Below are 19,913 nucleotides of genomic sequence, written 5' to 3'. Positions count from 1 at the left end.
CACACACACACACAATCACACGCGCGTACGCACACATGCATACACTCACACACACACACATACGTACGTATGCATACACAAACACAGACACACACACACACAAACTTATGCACGCACACACACGTACACACACACGCACACAGACACACACACACACACACACTCACACATATGCACGCACACACAGACACACACACACATATGCACGCACACACAAACACACACACACGCACACACAAACACACAGACACACACACACACATATGCACGCACACACACACACACACACACACACACACACACACACACACACACACACACAGGATGGTATTAATAGAAGACGCCACTATGGAGGGCAGATGGAGTTTCACTGTAGAGGCTGAAGTGTGAAACATGGCCCTGTCTCTGTCTCTGTCTCTGTCTCTGTCTCTGTCCGAGCGAGTGATACCAGCGGAGAGGGGCTTCCTCGCTCAGAATAGAGCTCGTCTCAGCACTCACTCACACACACACTCACACACACACACACAGCTGCTGACAAACACAGCCGTCTTTCTCTCGCTCTATAAATACATTTACAGTAGTGAATGCATCTTCTCGCACACACACACACACAGTCTGTTTTCACACATGTTGTGTCTGAATTCCTCAGTCCTTCACCTGCTGACCACACACACACACACACACACACACACACACACTCAGCAGCTTCACATGCTCTTTAAAGGTGAAATAAACTTGACGGGGAATAAAGCTGACTCTATAGACTTTATTATAGCTTAGAATCTTTACGTGTCGCACAATTTCTCAAACCTGACACTAGAAGCACACACCAAATCTGCAGAACCTTACACTAATTCTGGGTTTCAGTTTCATAAAACACTTTTTTGCAGAACATTTTGGCAAAGGTGTTTGCAAATGTGCACTTTTGAGATTCAAGATTAAAAGAAATGTAAGATTAAAGTTTGATTTGAATGGAATGTTCAACAGCACTGATGACATCATACTTGCACACTGAGCCGTGATTGGCCTTCGTTCCTGCATCTGTTTAATCACATCCAAACAATGCAATGCTACAAACACACACTGAAACGGTCTCATCTTCTGCTCCTCGTTATTCCCAATCAGTGACATCCTTCCATTGCTGAAAATCTCACAGTGTTCAGTGGTTTCGCTCGCATCTCTCACCGAACACGAAGCACATCAACAAAAGACTCCCGTCAGAGGCTTAGATTCGAGGATTCTGGGGCTATTTCTAGACGCGAGGATTTCGTTGCACAAAAGCGTTTCGTGACTGATACTTAATGGCCTTTGTGGAATTCAAATTGCCATTCGATGTGCATTTTTGTGAGGAAACGGTAAAGAGTAGAAGCTGTTCTTTCACAGGACTAATGAAGATCTCTGTCGATTTCTCACTAAAATAAATAAAATAAATACAGAGAGCATCTCAGATCATTTCATGAGTCTTACAGACTCTTGGCAAACTGGAAGCACATTTAGAGAGAGTTGAAATTCTAGAGACACATAGAGAAATTAACAATTACTTGATTAAAACGGCCTAAAATCAAGTCCAATCCTATATTTTTCACATGGAAAATCCTGTTTCACTCAAAAAAGTCTTCATTTTCTCTCCATTTAGTCTCATTGCTGTGGGAGAAAATGTTACAGATTGATTTAAATAGGAGCAGTTTAATGGTTTTCAGTGTGGAAACGGTAGGAAAAAGAAAAGCAAAGGAAGGAAACAGGGAGGAGGTCATGATTGTTCTGATGAGTAACAGGCGGAAAAACACAGCTCATGTTTGAACGATTTGCTTTAACCCAAACCAAATGTTAGAAAACAGTCCAGTGCCAGATTCAACTGGGAAATAAAGACATCTCTGCTTTAGTATGTGAATGAAAACCCTTCTCGCTGGAGTCGCTGAACTGTTTGTGCATCGGTGCATTATGAAATGTGTAAGACTGCATTACCTTGATATTAATAAATACATGCATCTTAAAATGCATGATGTTTCCTTTAGTATCTCGATTGCATCTCAGCATGTTTCTTCTCATTAAAGACATTTCTTATCCAATGATATGAGCTGCTCCACGTTGATTTTATAGCTGCTATAAAATTGCAAGATATAATCATAGAATTATGACGAAAAAAGTCAGAATTGCCTTATATTGTAAGAAAATTATGAGGATGAAAAAAGTCACAGTTAGGAGATATAATCAGAGAATTATGACAAAAAATGTCAAAATTAAGAGATATAATCAGACAATTATGAGGGGAAAATATAAAAAAATTAAGAGATATAATCAGACAATTATGACAAAAAAAATTCAAAATTATGAGATATATTCAGACAATTATGAGGGGAAAATATAAAAAAAATTAAGAGATATAATCAGACAATTATGACAAAAAAAAAATCTAAATTATGAGATATATTCAGACAATTATGAGGGGAAAATATTAAAAAATTAAGAGATATAATCAGACAATTATGACAAAAAAAAATCAAAATTATGAGATATATTCAGACAATTATGAGGGGAAAATATAAAAAAAATAAGAGATATAATCAGACAATTATGAGGGGAAAATATTAAAAATTAAGAGATATAATCAGACAATTATGACAAAAAAAAAATCTAAATTATGAGATATATTCAGACAATTATGAGGGGAAAATATTAAAAAATTAAGAGATATAATCAGACAATTATGACAAAAAAAAATCAAAATTATGAGATATATTCAGACAATTATGAGGGGAAAATATAAAAAAAATAAGAGATATAATCAGACAATTATGAGGGGAAAATATTAAAAATTAAGAGATATAATCAGACAATTATGACAAAAAATGTCAAAATTAAGAGATATAATCAGATAATTATGACGGAGAAATGCAAGAACCGTGTGATATAAACTCAGTATTGCAAGACTTAATCTTAGAATTCAGGAAAAATATATATAATCTGATATTGTAAAACAATATACTCAGAATTGTGATTTATATAAAATCACAATTACAAGAAAAAAAGTCAGAACTGTGAGATATGAAAAAAAAAGAAAAGAATTGTGACATAAATCGTCTCAACCATATTTTTTATTCTGTGATGGAAGCAAGCTTTCGCAGTGAAATATTCCACAAGATTTTTTCTTTCTGAGTTAGTCAATTCAATAACCTGAATAAAAACATCTCTCGCCCCTTGAATACTTGCGATGCATCAGCATTCACACGCTCACTTAAAGTGTTTCTCAGGAAAAGACAAACAAGATATAAATCTCTCTGCTCTGTCTAAACGTGAACATTCCTGCCCTGTGGGACACAAAGCCAGCATCCTTTAAGAGATTTTTCTAGTTGCTGACTTCAGCCGGTGGTTTCCAGGTCGCTGTTGTTCTTGCTGCCTGACTGGACAAACACAAGAGTCCAGAGACACGCCGAACACAACAGACCCCTAGAGCCGAGCCCCTGCCCTCCGGTTGCTGTGGGAGCGTCCGGAATCCGTCTGTGCCCCGGAATGTCGGTCATCATCGCCTACACAAGAATGTTCCTGAAAACACATAAAACCACCGGACCAAACTGGTGCATGCACAGCGATCCCCAAAAAAACTATTTGCACGTTTAAAAATACCTCAATGTCATTGCATTTCAAAATTAACCTTCTGCTTATACAAAATCTTTACTTGCCACACAATCTCTCGAAGCAGACGCACACAATGCAAAATCTTTAACTTAGTATTCAATTTCATGAAACACACAATTCTGTATATAACACACCAACAGGAATTCATATTATTGCAGAGGTGTTTGCAAATGTTTGCTTTTGAGATATGTTTGTGGTATTTTGAATGCAATGCTTTGTTTTGCAGGAGATTTTGTGTGTGCAATTCTTGCATTTGTATGTAAAGTTTTGAAAATGTGTTCTTGTTTTTGTATCATATCAGGACACAACTCTGTATAATGACATGGGTATGACACAGGTATTACAAGGAGAGGGTGACTTATGAGGACATAACCCATGTCCCCATTTTTCAAAACACTTATAAATCATAAAGAATTAGTTTTTTTGAGAAAGTAAAAATGCAAAAAGTTTCCTGGGAGGGTTAGGGTTAGGTGTAGGGTTGGTGAAGGGCGATAGAATATACAGTTTCTACAGAATAAAAACCATTACACCTATGGGATGAACACACTTTACACAAAAACAAACGTGTGTGTGTGTGTGTGTTTCCATATTTTATACTGTATAATATAAGCAGTGTGTGCTAGCTAATGCATACTTTCTATTTCATTAACATCTGAATAACCTGGAAAGAAACACTTTCATCATCCCAGAAATACAGCACGACTTCTTCTCCTGACTGGAAGCCGTAAAAACAGCTGGAAGAGCTTATGATTTTAATTTGGTTAAGTGCAACTATTTAATTTGGCCACAACTATGAAGATCTGACCTGGAATGAAGTCATGTGAGATGCTGATATGTTCAGAATAGCATGCTACTCAGACTATTTTAGTAGTGTACTGTATACAGTTTGTGAATATCATGCATGCATGGAATACTTGATATGATATGCATTCACCAAAATGGTTAGTACATGATCACAGCATACTGCATCCCACGATGCAATGAATTAGATTTGATTTTCTCATTTTTAATTGCATTAAAAATGCAAAATAGAGGACGTCATTTGCATTAAACATATGACATATTACTATATAAGAATATTGTTTTACATATCATATAATATTAGAGTAAACAGTATGCTAGCAATTGACTTGAATATAATGACTTGTTATGACTTGGTATAGAAAGTCTCTTCTGCTCACCAAAACTGCATTTATCTGATCAAAAATACATAAAAATTGTGAAATATTATTAAGATTTAAAATAACTGTTTTCTATGTGAATATCTATTAAAATGTAATTTATTTTTGTGATGTGCCGCTGAATTTTCAGCATCATTCCTCCAGTCTTCAGTGTCACATGATCTTCAGAAATCATTCTAATGATTCAAGAAATATTTCTGATCATCATCAATGTTGAAAACAGTTGCTTCGTGTTTTGAAACAGGGGTTTCTTTGAGAAATTGGACTATTTGTAACATTATATAAGTCTTTGCTGTCACTTTTGATCAAGTTAGTAATTAAACGTATTATTTTCTGACCCCAAACTTTTGAACATTAGTAGATTTTCTTATGTTTAGCATTCAACAAATAGACGTCTGACATGATAACATAAATTGATAGAGTGAAAACTATATCTGCAGCATATTAAATATGAAACATTCTGACTGGCTGGAATTTTACAAGCATGCAGCGTTTGCATTGAGTTAACACTGGAAGCATGTCGTGTCACGTCTGGTTTGGACACGGTTGTTAACACGTGGAATCAGAAGGATTCTGTTTGTTTGGTCTTTAAATGAGGCGAGAGATTGCAGAAGTTTCACACTGATTCTGCACAGAAAGGATCCTTCACTGAATCCTTCTCAGCTAGACAAGAACACAACCCACATACTCTCCCATGAATCATGCATTTTAGTCAATAAATTGGCGCAGCTGAAGGTCACAAACCTTTATGCTTGATTTGTTTGATTCAAAGGTCACAGGAGAAAATCCTCATGCTTTTAACAAGAACGACAGACAGAAATGTGTCCGAGAAACAAACCCAGAAACTCAGCAGAAGAGAGTAAATCCCTGAGAAAGAAACCACTGTAAGAGTCTGAGCTGCTCGTGTGTGTGTATGTGTATGTGTGTGTGTGTGTGTGTGTGTGTGTGTGTGTGTGTGTGTGTGTGTGTGTGTGTGATGAGCCTTAGAAAAATCAAACCTTTTACATCCTGGAATCTGACGGTGCAAAAAAATCTAAATATTGAGAAAATCATCTTTAAAGTTGTCCAAAACTAAGTTCTTAGCAATGCATATTACTAATCAAAAGTGAAAAAAGTATATATTTAGAACAGGAAATTGGAAATAATGATTTTTGACATAAAAGAAAAATCCATAATTTTGACCCTTACAATGTATTGTTATGTATTAGATAACATTACTATCTTCAATTAATTTATTAAATGCACGCTAATGTAAGTTTTACGTTTAGTTTTTATTTGATTTAAAAAAAAAGATCTAATTTTTATCAATTTTATTTCTTAGTTTTATTTAGTGACTTTGTTACACTAAACGAAACCAATGTTAACAAATACAACTTTTGATTGTAATAATGTATATAAGTAAACATTAAATTTAACATTAACTACGATTAATCAATGCTTGTTTAATAAAGTGTTAACAAATGAAACCTTATTGTAAAGTGTAACTTAATTTTTTAAGAATTGATTTTGTTCCTCTTTTGTAAGTTGCTTTGGATAAAAGTGTCTGCTAAATGCATAAATATAAATTATTAATGTAAATGTAATTATTCATTATAATTACTCTTCTAACCTTATTGCCAAATTGTTTTCTTTTTGGTTTCATGAACCTAATCCCATTTTTGTACGCCTTGTACATTGAAGTTTATTTAAAATGAAATATAATATCAGAAATATTTGGAAAAACGTTTTTTTAGCACACAGGATAATGTGCATGCTCATTGACTTTCTGTGATTGTCCAGTCCAAAAAATAACTAAAGGTACATTTCATTGTATTTATGAATTCTGAACTCATACTGTAAGTAGGACCTGAGAGCAGCATTACATGCAAACCCTGTTCACTTCTGCATCATTGGCGCTTAAGTGCCTTCTTAAAGGGGCTAAAATGCTGATATGGCATTATCTCTCACACACGTGCTGGCTCATAAAAAACTATACAGCCCATCTTCCATTATGGACTCCATCAAGCCTTTTAAAGATGTGCATTAATGTAATTATCTTTCACTGATATACTCATGCTCAGTTTTAGTTCCAAACACTTGTGCGCAGTTTTTAAGGTCTGATGGTTTCCCATCTGAACACTTCATGTCAAAAGGGTTGCTGACCTCTGCACTAAGAGAAAGCAAGAACGGAAATAGGGGGAAAACTAAAAAAGGAAAGTTGGTCAACGCCAGCTCTACACTCTTAACAATAAAGGTTCTTTACTGGCATCAGTGTTTCCATGAACAACTTTGGAACCTTTCAAATGAAGAAAAGGTTAAATGTTCTTCAAAATGTTTCTTTTAGGAACTGTTTACTGGAAGGTTCTGTTGGGAACCGAAAATGATTGTTCTATGGCATCAGTGCAAAAACAGCCCTTTGGAACCTTTATTTTTAAGAGTGAGATGCCGTAAAAGGCTTGAAGTGAACGAAAGGGTCAAGCTCCAAAATGACAAAAATGCCTTTAAAATATCATATAAGTAGTTAATATATTCAAAATCTGATCGATTTTTTTGCTTATATTTAGAATGATATTTTATTTTCATATTTTTTTCATTAAGGTACATATATATAGTTTTTATTTCTTATTTTTATTTAATTTATTTTTTGTTATTTTAGTGCTTCAAATTAAACTAAACAAAAATACGAGTTGCTTTGGAAACTACTATAGCTGCACTGTAAAAAAATAAAAAGCTGAGAAATCTTTGAAGATTAAGGCAACCATCTTCAGCAGATTTTTTAGTTTTCGCAACTTACTGTTTTCAGTTTATACAACAAAAAGTTGAGAAAACTCAAAAATCTTCTTAATTTTTATTTTATTTTTATATTTTTTCCAATATATATATATATATATATATATATATATATATATATCACTTAACATTTTTCAGCATTTTCTGCAAATCACACAAACATTAAATGTTTACTAAAATATGTATTTATTCTTTTTTTTCCTTCAGTTTTTTATTTTTCATTATTTTAGTACTTCAAGTTAATGTAAAAAAAAAAAAAGAACTAATTGTTAATGATTCAGACGTTCAGGGGTACATTTCCCAAAAGCATGGTTGCAATACAATTTCCCATTGCCAACCAACTAAGTTGCTAACAGATTAGAAACTATGCTTTTGGGAAACGCACCCCAGGACAGTTATAGTAGCTTTGATCCATCATGATTTCCAGCACATAATGAGTTAAATTTGGGTCTGTTCCTCACACATGTATGACTTCAGAAGAGAAATATGCATGGCGTTTGTCATTCCAGAGCTTATTCTTTGTCTTATTCCAGAGCTTGACAGCCCACTGTTATTATATGTAAAAGAATGATCAGGATATTAACATAAACATTCACCTTTTGAGTTCCAAGAAATAAAACCAATAATCTCACCTTCCAGAATGACCTCCTTGCCAGTTTTCTTGAGGGCCTGAACAGCCTCGTCATGAGTGGCCTCTCTGAGGTCATAGCCGTTGACGGACAGAATGGCATCGCTCACGTAAAGAGCCTCCGTCTGGTCCGCCGCCAGTCCTTTAAAGATCTTTGAGATCAGGATGGGCATCTTATTCTCCTTCCCACCTGTTAACACAACATACATTTACACATATGGTAGAAATGTGCATTACACACTAAACTAACTGATCATAAGTGACTCTGGACCACAAAACAAGTCATAAGGGTATATTTTTCATCATCTGAAAGCTGAATAAATCATCTTTCCATTGATGTCTGGTTTGTTAGGAGGAAAATATTTGTCTGAGACACAACTATTTGAAAATCTGGAATCTGAGCGAGCAAAAAAAAAAATTGAAATATTGCGAAAATCATCTTTTAAGTTGTTCAAATGAAGTTCTTAGCAATGCATATTACTAATCAATTTTTATTAGTATATTTACAGTAGAAAATGCACAGAATATATTAATGGAACACAATCTTGATTTAATATCCTAATGTTTTGTGGCATAAAAGAAAAATCTATAATTCTGACCAATAAATTGTAATGTTAGCTATTGCTAAAAATATACCCCACAGATTTAAGTCCTATGCGATGTGCAATTTAAAAGATATATATTCGAAAACTTATTTTGTATTGTCGATAAATTTCCTATACCAAGTTTTTACTTTTACACATACTGCCTCTATTCAAATAGTATCATCTGCAGAGTAGCCAGTCTTTTTTAAATCATGTGATGGAAAGAAGAACAATCTGTGGTGTTGAAATTATAAAGATGCTAACATCCATGTAGTAGGGCAGTGACATCACATCCTCCAAAGTTCCGCATTTAAACAAAGGACACTACTCAGAAAGCTTCTTCCTCTAAATCTGTTCGAGTTCTCTGATGTAGTGGGTTGCATGGCATGCTGCTACTTAGAAATACAGACAATCAAGGTAGGGATCTCTATCTTATATTTGTAATACTGATTAAATAGATCAAACTCGTGGCAAATTGCTCTTAATATATGGTATGCCAATCTAATTGCAAATAATAATAATAATAATATTTCAGTGAGATAATTACATTTTGAGATACATTTATTTATTTATTTATTTATTTTTCACAGTTGATAGAAATGCATATTATATTTAAAAAAGTAGCTTACAATATATCCAAATAATTTGTTTTAATTGCAAATTAAACATAAACACTATGGGTTTTCTGCAGAAGTTGCATTTAGAACTTTAAGACCTTTTTAAGATCAAGTAAAGAAAATTTATGGAACATATTGTATTGTATTATTTCTCAGAAAACAAGACTTTGTATATCTTCATTAATGTTTTTGATTTAAGGATGTTTAGACATTTATAATAGAAAACAAGCTAAAATGTAATGCCATGATTTATTAATTTAATACATTCTGCTCTGATTAAAACATTTTTAGTGCCTTAGTTTACGGAAAGGCTATTAAATACTTTTTAAGACCTGCAAAACCCCCGTATAATTATCAGGTGTGGTAACAAATTGGTCTTTTTATTGACTTGCATGCATAATTTTAACACTATCCTGAATCTATAATAGCTTTTGCAAATCACAAGACATTAGACAAGTGGACATATCAAACAAAAAAAAAAATCACAAGGCTCAGTGTGAGCCTTCCTGAGAAGGAAGTCTATTCCTATTTTAAGGTCTTGTACACGCTTCATTATCTCGCTTCAAAATCATTGCAGACTTCTGTTTTGTTTTTTTGTTTTGTTACAGATTTCACACTGCAAGTAAGGAAGAAAAGATCAAAATGAGTTCTGCGTTTTTCTTCGTTTTGAACTGTTGCGTTCTCACAACCCTGACCGATGGCTTTTCTTTAAGTAACTGCACCATTTATTTCCCCTTTGAATACTCTGGCCATCTGAAGGTGCTGTGCAACAGAATGGGTTACTGGAAAACACCTTCACCGTTACCCCACAACACTGTCAATCTGGATATTTCCTACAATGCCATCCAACGGATCGCTGAATGGGATTTCATCAGACTTTCAAATCTGATTATTTTAAACATATCTCACAACAGGATACATGAAATACACGCCAATGCATTGAGTGACCTAACAAACCTGGAGGAGCTCAACCTGTCCAACAACAAAATCACAAAGGTGACATCAAACCTGCTCAACGGTCTCGCAAATCTGACTCATTTAAGACTCGACTCGAATTACATAGAGACGATTGAAAACCAGTCACTTGCGACACTTTCGAATTTGAGGCTCGTAAACTTTACCGATAACAAGTTAATGCACATTTCCGAACTCCATCCTCTTCTTCGAGTACCACATCTGGAGGAACTTTACTTGGGAGAGAACGGCTTCCTAGTTTTTAACTCCAGCGACATCCCGTCAGCATTCTTTGGTTTGAAAAAGTTGGATCTGTCGAGGAATCCCTTGACAGTGTTCAAGATGACGGAAAACATCTTTCCTGATCTTGAGGAATTGGATTTGTCAAGCTGTTTCCAGACCAATACTTCCAATTGGTTTATTCTAGACAAGGCATTCCTGAACACAGTTAAGACTCTCAACCTCAGTATGAACCACTTTGAAGAAAACCAGCTTGGTTATATAATGCAGAGTTTCGCTTCTGTGAACTGGATGGCACTGGATAATCTGAAGGGGTTCAAGGTAGAGACGGTTTTAGAGAAAGCATGTTCTCCCAGTCTGAGGGGTCTCCACTTGGAGGGCAACCAACTTTCTGTACTTAACGATTGCATGTTTAGACCGTGTGCACTTTTGAATGCACTGCACCTAAGAAACAACGGAGTATCGAGAATGTATAAGTCGTCATTCGATCATCTTGTCAACTTGACAGAGTTACGAATACAAAAGAACAATCTGATGCAACTGAACGACACTCTTCAGGTTCTCCCCAACTTACGAGTCCTCGATCTTCATCTCAACAGCATTCAAAATCTTGACTGCTCTGATTTTGCCAATCTGACGCAGTTAAGGCAACTCTATTTGCACAAGAACCAAATTGTGACAATCAAAGCATGCGTATTTAAGGATTTAGGAAATCTCGAAGAGCTCATTTTGAGCAGCAATCGTATGCTAACGGTCAGTGGTACCTTTAAACATGGCCCCCTAAACTTACAATACCTGGACTTGAATAACAATAAGTTGAGTGCCATCCGAAGAAACTCTTTTAAAGCTTTGGATTCCCTTCGCACCTTGCATCTCTCAGATAGCCAAATATTAAATATCTATCCATATGCTTTTGCAGGACTGATAAATTTAACAGACTTGCATCTTGCATCTAACAAAATCACAGAAAGAACTCTAGAAAAACATTATGTGTTCGCCGGTATGCCTAACTTGCAGAGTGTAGATCTGGGTTGCAATTACATCTCATATAATACTCAAGAGGAGCTACAAATTCCACCGTTCATGCATTTAAGTGAACTGAGAGTTTTGAAGATTAACAGTCAACGTCGAGGCTTAAACTACATCCCTTCGAACTTCCTGAAAGGTCTCAAAAACTTGCAAGTCTTTTATGCTGGGAACCTTAATGTCAAAAATTTACATGTGGACACATTTAGTTGCACTCCCAAACTTGCGCTCTTGGATTTGACAAGTAATAATCTTGCGAACAGGAATGCCTTGCCATCCAGGCTTTTCCAGCCAATATCCGGCCTGAATAAGATTACATTGGGTCGGACTCACCTCAAGTCCTTGGACTTCTTAGTCGGCGCAAATCTCTCCAATCTGACGATCCTGCGAGCCAGTACGAATGACCTTGAATTTATAAACCAAACCATCATCCAATCGCTTCCTCAACTCAAAGTGCTCGACTTGCAAAACAACAGCTTCACGTGCGACTGTAGTAATGCTTGGTTCATCGACTGGGCCGTCAAGAACAATAAAACACAAGTCCTCTACCTGAACAGGTACGAATGTCGCTATCCCCTTTCTTTAAGTGGAAAGAGTCTAGCGGCCTTCAACACTGAATCCTGCAATGTGAATTACGACTTCATCTGCTTTATCTACAGCTCTTCCATTGTCATTCTCACTCTAGTCATTTCATTTATCTACCACTTTCTAAAGTGGCAACTGGTCTATGCATACTACCTCTTTTTAGCCTTCATCAATGACAAAAAGAGGAAGCAAACCTTAAATCAACTGGATTTCCAATATGACGCCTTCATTTCGTACAATGCTCAAGAAGAGCCATGGGTTCTGGAAGAACTTGTGCCCAAACTTGAGGGTCAACACGGATTGAGATTGTGCCTTCATCACCGAGACTTCCAGCCAGGAAAGGCCATTATCGACAACATCGTGGACGCAATATACAACAGCCGCAAAACCGTCTGCCTGATCACGCACAACTACCTAAAGAGCGTTTGGTGTTCGCATGAGATCCAGGTGGCCAGCTTCAGACTTTTTGATGAACAGAAAGATGTTTTGGTTCTAGTTTTTCTCGAGGATATTCCAATGCACCAGCTTTCGCCGTATTACCGAATGCGCAAGCTGGTGAAGAAGCAGACATTTCTACGACGTCCCAAACCTGGAGAAGACACTCGAGCGTTCTGGCAGAAACTCAAAATGGCCATTGAGTCTAAAGAGGACATGAAGGACAGACAGATCCTTTCTGGAAAAGATGAAGATGATATTTAAAGATCAGTGTAGCCTGATTTTATTATAAATTATTTAAATGAAATGCATGTAAAAGCTGGTCTGTAAATGATCACAATCTGCATTTATTAATTAATGTTAAATATTTTGCCATTTTGTGGTCAACTGAGGACACCAGTTCCCATTCTAACTATTCCCAACAATTTATGCTGGTCTATTTAACTTTAAAATACTATAAGTGTCAAAATTGTGGCTGCACGATATATATATAGACCCGATATTGCTATATGACTAATCAGTGCAATAAAGAAATTGCGAAGATTTATTTGAATACATGTTTGCGCTGCTGGTTTCAGAATGAAGATTGTGCTCACAATATCATGTTTCAGTGTCTCAGAGCGGCTTGGTTAATTTATTGTGAGTGAAGACACTGAAACACTGTATCATGAGCTGTATGCGTCTAAATGAACACAGTGCCGCGCTTCACTCTGAAAATGGCAGTACATATATTAATTTGTTGGCAAACTGACAAAATAAACAATAGTTGATGAATTAACATTTGAAAATTAAGAAATTCAGATGTAAATGTTAGTATTGCAATTTTACAGATGTAGGCCTACTGTAAAATAAAATATTTTTAATGATTTTATTAAATACAAATTATTTTATTTTATTATATATATATATATATATATATATATATATATATATATATATATATATATATATATATATATATATATATAGTTTTTTTATTTTAATTAATAATAATCACAATAAAAACATTTTATTATTTTAAAGTGAAGACGGGGGGGGGGGGGGGTTACTGAAAGAGATTTGTGTTTGAGTATAGCCTATTTTTTTAAGTTTTGTTAAAATCTAACCTGGGTCACATAAAAAGTATATTTAGAGTAAAAAGAGGTTTTTTAAATTCATTTTTATTCTCTGCAACAAAAGAAACCCAAATTCTGACGTAAATATAAAAAAATAAAAGATAATAAGATAAAATTCTACTTGATTTTTTAAATTTCAATTTTAATTTTCTATACAGGATGCACTTGAAAAAACAATAACATTGCATTTTCTTTTCTTTTTTTTAAATGCCTTTTTTTTATTAATAAAATAAAAATGCAATAAAAGACCTGCTATGTTTGCTGTGTTTTTTTTGTTTTTTTTTGGTAGGGCTGCAGAAATCAGGCAAAAAGTTTTATGTAATAAATTAACAAACCCAAACACTATTTTAAATCATACAATTTCTGTTTTGTTTTTTGTTTTTTCATATAAAAATATCACTTTTTTTTTTTAAATATCATCCTGTCCAAACACAAAGGACAGAGGACACTAATCACATAAATCATCCAAAACTTGCTTAAAATGAAACTAGTTGAAAAGTAATGAGTGTTCATAGCTAAATACACAGCAACTGCATCAAAAAAAAAAAAAACAGCTCTATATCTTGGCTACCGCAGTTCTCTTTGATGTGATTTACGGGCAACGCTGTAATACCAATCAAAATTTCATCGCCTTCATCCTTGAGCTGGGGTGTGCTCCAAATATTACAGACCAACGCACATATATCTTCTTTAGTGAATGATGGTGCGGTCTGTGGCGTACTCTTGGAGGAGACGAGCATCTGAATGAAATCTCCAATGAGAATGAGACAGTGTCGCTGGTCTCAAAGTCTCTTAGGCTTTAAACACACATCAAGGGCATGTGAAATGACCACCTTTAGTATAAACCATAAAACACTTATAGGTTTTATATCGCTCTAAAGAGACTGTGTGGAGTGGAATATCACCAGCAGCTTCTTCTTCACCATCATCATCATCCTCAGCATGTATCAGAAGTGGATTTGTTTAATCACCCTCTATTCTAGTGACCTTTTGACCTTTGAAGACACATAGGACACACATGTGGCTGGTAACCGGCCGGATACTGTTGGCAACCTCTGGGCTCTCTCTCCGCTTGAGATCCAGAAAGTTATCAATCATTTCCCTCTTCGTTCAGTGCCAGGACGTCCTGCACAAACACACTAATGAAAAAATGCAATGACCTTCCGCTGATTGCATCATTCTTCTGCAAATACACTGTTTAAAGGTCTGAGTCCACTCGAGGAAATGCTTCAATTTTAGCATAATGAAAATCATTTCATTTAAAGAGCTCCAGGTTAGCTGTGCTTTATTGTAGGATTTCACAATCGAGAAACTCGTTATATATTATATATACAACTATTAAACCAAATGAGATATTACATATTAATAATACTAGTGTAAAATATAAAATGGGATATTTAAGAAAAAAAAACAGCATTTTTACAGTATAACAGTAAAAATTTCAATACTATGCTGTTATTTTTTTAAATATTCCATTTTATATTTTACTCTAGTATTATTACAATGTAACATTTCATTCGGTTTAATATTTATGTCTTAAATTATTTAATTCTTCATTTTTAAGCATTAAACCATTATTATTTTACCATGCATGAGATACTATTATAGTTTTATCGTTTTTATTAATACGTTATTAATATATTTATATTATAAATGTATATTAATATTTATAAATTATATATATATTATATATTATATATATACTTTTTGTGTGATTTCTAGTCTTATATACTAAGTGTATCAAGATATACTTATTGTATCAAGTTAAAAAAACGAAAGTGTTGCATTGGCAAACAGCTATAAAAATGTTAAGCATTTATATATTTTATTTTACTTAAGCTAACATTAATTTTATTCAAATTAATGTTTATTTTTTAACTTTAATAACCCTGCATTAAACCATAAAGCTTTTATATTGGCGGAAAGTTGCAAGGAGTCCTTAGAAAACTTGGCAGAAATTTAATAAAGTTTTTTTTTTTTTTTTTTTTTTTTTCTCCTCAAATCTCTAGAAATGGAAAATCTGATCATTTAGGCCAAAGTGCCCCTTGTGGCAATCCCGAGTATACAATGCATACTTGACAAAATATCCATAATAAAATTCAACAATCCACTTTATTTCTGGCTAGCAACAAATGAAAGCCATACAAACCCAAGCAAAGGGTTCTTAGTAGAAAAGAGGAGCTGCTAAGTTTTCGTGTGTGTTTTCAAGGTGTTTCCAAAAGCGTTCAGGCCCAAAGACTCGTACCACAGTAAATATAGACGTACAACTGCACTCCGGACTCAAGGCAAGGTCGTCCCTCTCCGGCTCCCTAAAATAAACAGCACCATATTCTCTTCTCTGCTCTCGTTCCACAGCTTTCATCTGAAGCCAGTGACAGGCTGAGCATGATGGGTAATTCTTCGGTCAGCTGTCGACATTAGGGTGCAAACACCGTCCTCCCCCGAGAACACACACATACTGCGTGAATCACGAACCGTGAAACTCAGAACCAAACCAACGACTCGCTTCATCCATGCCAGTGATGATTAATATAACATCACAACTGATGTGGTCAATGAAATGATGTTTCTACAAGGCCTTCACTGATATATCTGTGAATTAGAAACTATCTTACTGTAGTGCTATACCATAACCATGCTTTTTGGCTTATTGATCACCTTTTGTTTAACCACAACTTTTCCATAAATACCACGGTTAAACTATAGTTAGTGTATCCAAACCAGGGTTAATTTGAGGTTACCATGGTTTAACTATAGTAACCTTTTTTTTTTTTTTTTTTTTTTTTTTTTTTTTTTTTTTTGGATGCATTATTAGTAAAATGGTTACTTTTCATAAGGGTAGTCCAGTAAAGTGCCAGATGATAGTTCCATGGTACTGAAATGAATAATACTTTAATTGTACACTAACGGTATGCGATTGCAAAAATTCTAAAAATCTAGATAGATAGATAGATAGATAGATAGAGAGATAGAGAGAGAGAGAGAGAGAGAGAGAGAGAGAGAGAGAGAGAGAGAGAGAGAGAGAGATAGTGATTCCTTCAAGAATTGTTCATTAGTTATTCTCCACCTTCAGAACTGAAGCGGCGGATCAAAGCGTTCCTCGGTTACAAAGTAACTGTTTCTCGAGGAATAAGTTTAAGTGATCCAACAACACTTTGATGACGGAATATAAACGAGTTCTCGTACCTTTAATACTTATTCCGAGTCCTCCAACATCTTGTTTGGTGACTCTGACGGTTCGTTTGACGTTCGTGATGGTGTCCGGTACCGGCGAGGCGCTGAGGTTCGCCGGATCGCCGTTAAGAGCGCCACCGGGCGCGGGCTCATCGACGGTGTCTCCGGGGCTCACGGTGAACGAGTCCTCGCTGAGAGTGGCGAGCACGCGGATCCAGTGGTGCACGGTAACGCGGAGCTCCAGCAGTCCGCTCTTCACGGGCTTCACTGCGGCCGCCATGATCAACACATTCCTGGGATACCAGCCGAGGAGCGGAGTCCCAACTCAACTTACCCCCTCCTCCTCACCAACCAGACCCCTCTACTCTCTCTCTCTCTCTCTCTCTCTCTCTCTCTCTCTATACCTCTCTCTACCACACTCCCTCTCTCCCTCTCTCTCTCTCTCTCTCTCTCTCTCTCTCTCTCTCTCTCTCTCTCTCTCTCTCTCTCTCTCTCTCTCTCTCTCAGTTCAGCTTTAGTTCTCAGATTCAAAGTAGCCTACTTCTATTGTTATGCTTGTTGCAATACTGCCAAGGCGCATATATATTATAAATAATAATAATGAACATTCAGCAAGACAAAATGTAATCTTTGTATAATGTTGGTTACATTCTGTAAAAAAAAAAAAAAAAAAAAAAAAAAAAAAAAAAATATATATATATATATATATATATATATATATATATCATTTTTTATTATTTTTTATTTTATTTTTTTACTAAGCGTTCCTTGCATCTTAAATGCATGGAATACAATCTTAATCAACAGTAATCATTATCATCATCATCATCATCATCATGAACTTCTGTTGTGTCATGAATGGCAGGTTTCTCAGTGTTACTCTATAAAAAGATCAAAGTACTTTATTAATAATGAGAAAAGACTTGATCAAGTCATGGGGGTCTAGAGGGGGTCTGCATGACATCACATGACCACAACATGACTTCATGCATGCACTGACTGTTATTCAAAGAGAAATCATAATAAAAGATTATTCCACAACTATGGCAACATTTCTTTCCTTCCTTTGCTTTTAATGAACTAAGATTATTATTTATTATTAATTACATTTTCCAAGCGTGATACTTTTCATTTTAAACATAAAAATATTAAAATTACTTTTTGTTGTTAAAATTGAAAAATGTTTATGACTGAACAATAAAAAAAATCTCTCATTAAAAAGTATATGTACAAACACTTTTAATCATATTTTTCATTATTACAACTTTGTTTTGTATTCATGACGTTGTTTATTTATTTCTTATTCTTGGTATATCTTAAACATAGATGTACTTTTTTTAAAGTAATATATATATATATATATATATATATATATATATATATATATATATATATATATATATATATATATATATATATATAAATTAATACATAATATAATTCTTGTGTCCAAAATAAAAGTCAAAAATGCCTGTCATATATAGGTTTTATTTATTGATTTTAAATGTTTTACTTTATTAAAATAATAAACATGCATAAAATAATAAATAAATATATTATTATTATTATTATTATTATTATTATTCATAAATATTTAAAACCACATAAAACAAAGCAGTTTATAGCACATCTTTGGTTTCATATATCAAAGTACCGTGGTCTTTTTATTTGATAACTGTTGTTTGACATAATATTTATTTATAGTACATTTCTATCATTTTGTAAAGGTATTATTTTTATCTCCCGAGCTCAAGCGGACAGCTGAAGCTGATGTAATGAAAGAATCTCATGTTTGCTCTGACAGCACACTGTGAAGCCATTCAACCTAATTACCAAATAGACTCTGATTAGTCTCTTTAAATGTGGAAAGGTTTGGATGTTCCCGAGCAAACGCTGATACAGACATCATGCATCAGACACCATTTCATAAAAAAAAGAGGATTAATTTCTCAGATCATTCACTCCTGCGCCGCTGTGTTTTGAATATGATAATGTCTACTTGATATTCATTTTCAAGGATGAATGTTTTCATTCACAAACATCCCAGAATTCATCATCATGCATTGACAACACTTCCTGATATTTGTGCTGCGGACTCCATCCAATAAATGATGTCACTTCCAGAATGATGATGTCATGAGGGAGCTGGCTTTTGTTAGTTAAAAATGATTTTACAAAAAATATATATGAGTAGCCTATATATAAATGCATCATTCATTCATTAAAAAGACCAACACAATAGAAAGTTATGAGGGCACAGGAAAAACCTGAATTATAATTTCTATAATTTTTTGTTGTTGTTGTTGGTTTGTTCATCTATCTTTTTTAAAAGTCTGTTTCCATCTGATGCCATGTTTTTCGTGAGAGTGGATGAGCTGTAATGAAGAATCAGTGTTTGTTAACTCTCCTCAATAGCTTTACTCTGTCTCCCTCTAGTGGTGGAATTACTCTATAACTACTCTGATACAAGAGAACACATAATAATCATACTGACATTATCAGTCATGTTTATTGAACATTCAAAACATATTTTCCTCTTTTAACCTCATGTCTAATACTAGCGAGAAAATAAATAGATATTTGACATGTTACTGTAGACAAAATAAAAGAGTTAAATATTCAACAATGAACTGATTTCTGTTGTCCTCTTGTTGTCCAGCAGGATTTTGTTTGCATTTTAAAAACATTATCTTCCCGTTTAACTCTGTAAAGCTGCTTTGACAATCTGTATGCTGTTCAAATTGACTGGACAAAGTTCACCAATTTATTTTTTAAATATCTAAAGTTTTGTTTTCTTCATGAATCTTTAAAATAATAATAATAATAATAAAATATTAATAATAATGAAAAATACATAATAATGTAAAAAGTAACAGATGGGAAATAGTATTTATACTGTTTTTATCACTCTGTGTTTGTTGCAGAGTATTATTAGAAGAGATTTTACAGTGATTCTTTCTGCAGTTACA

The 19,913-nt window shown here is 34.4% G+C and overlaps 2 protein-coding genes across 3 annotated transcripts in view; one reads left to right on the top strand and one right to left on the bottom strand.

Annotated features, from left to right (window-relative positions):
- Positions 1-17,314, bottom strand: part of LOC113101961 (alpha-1-syntrophin-like) — a 27,055-nt gene extending 9,741 nt beyond the window's left edge. The window contains exons 1-2 of one of the 2 annotated variants that reach the window (XM_026265715.1): positions 16,957-17,314; positions 8,219-8,404 (exon numbers count right to left, since the gene is read on the bottom strand). In XM_026265715.1, coding sequence (XP_026121500.1) covers positions 8,219-8,404; positions 16,957-17,224 — 454 coding nt within the window. In that variant the 5' untranslated portion in view covers positions 17,225-17,314. The remainder of the gene's footprint in view (positions 1-8,218; positions 8,405-16,956) is intronic. The other variant, XM_026265716.1, reaches the window with a different exon arrangement.
- LOC113101952 (toll-like receptor 13) lies at positions 8,765-13,487 on the top strand. The gene is made up of 2 exons (XM_026265710.1): positions 8,765-9,215; positions 10,024-13,487. Exon 2 carries the CDS (start codon positions 10,058-10,060, stop codon positions 12,917-12,919), a length of 2,862 nt encoding a protein of 953 aa, XP_026121495.1. The 5' UTR covers positions 8,765-9,215; positions 10,024-10,057; the 3' UTR covers positions 12,920-13,487.
- Positions 17,315-19,913: the final 2,599 nt, after the last annotated feature.

Source organism: Carassius auratus, chromosome 6 (genome assembly GCF_003368295.1).
Source record: "Carassius auratus strain Wakin chromosome 6, ASM336829v1, whole genome shotgun sequence".
NCBI classification, from domain to species: domain Eukaryota; kingdom Metazoa; phylum Chordata; class Actinopteri; order Cypriniformes; family Cyprinidae; genus Carassius; species Carassius auratus.
This window is presented reverse-complemented; position numbering and strand designations above follow the sequence as displayed.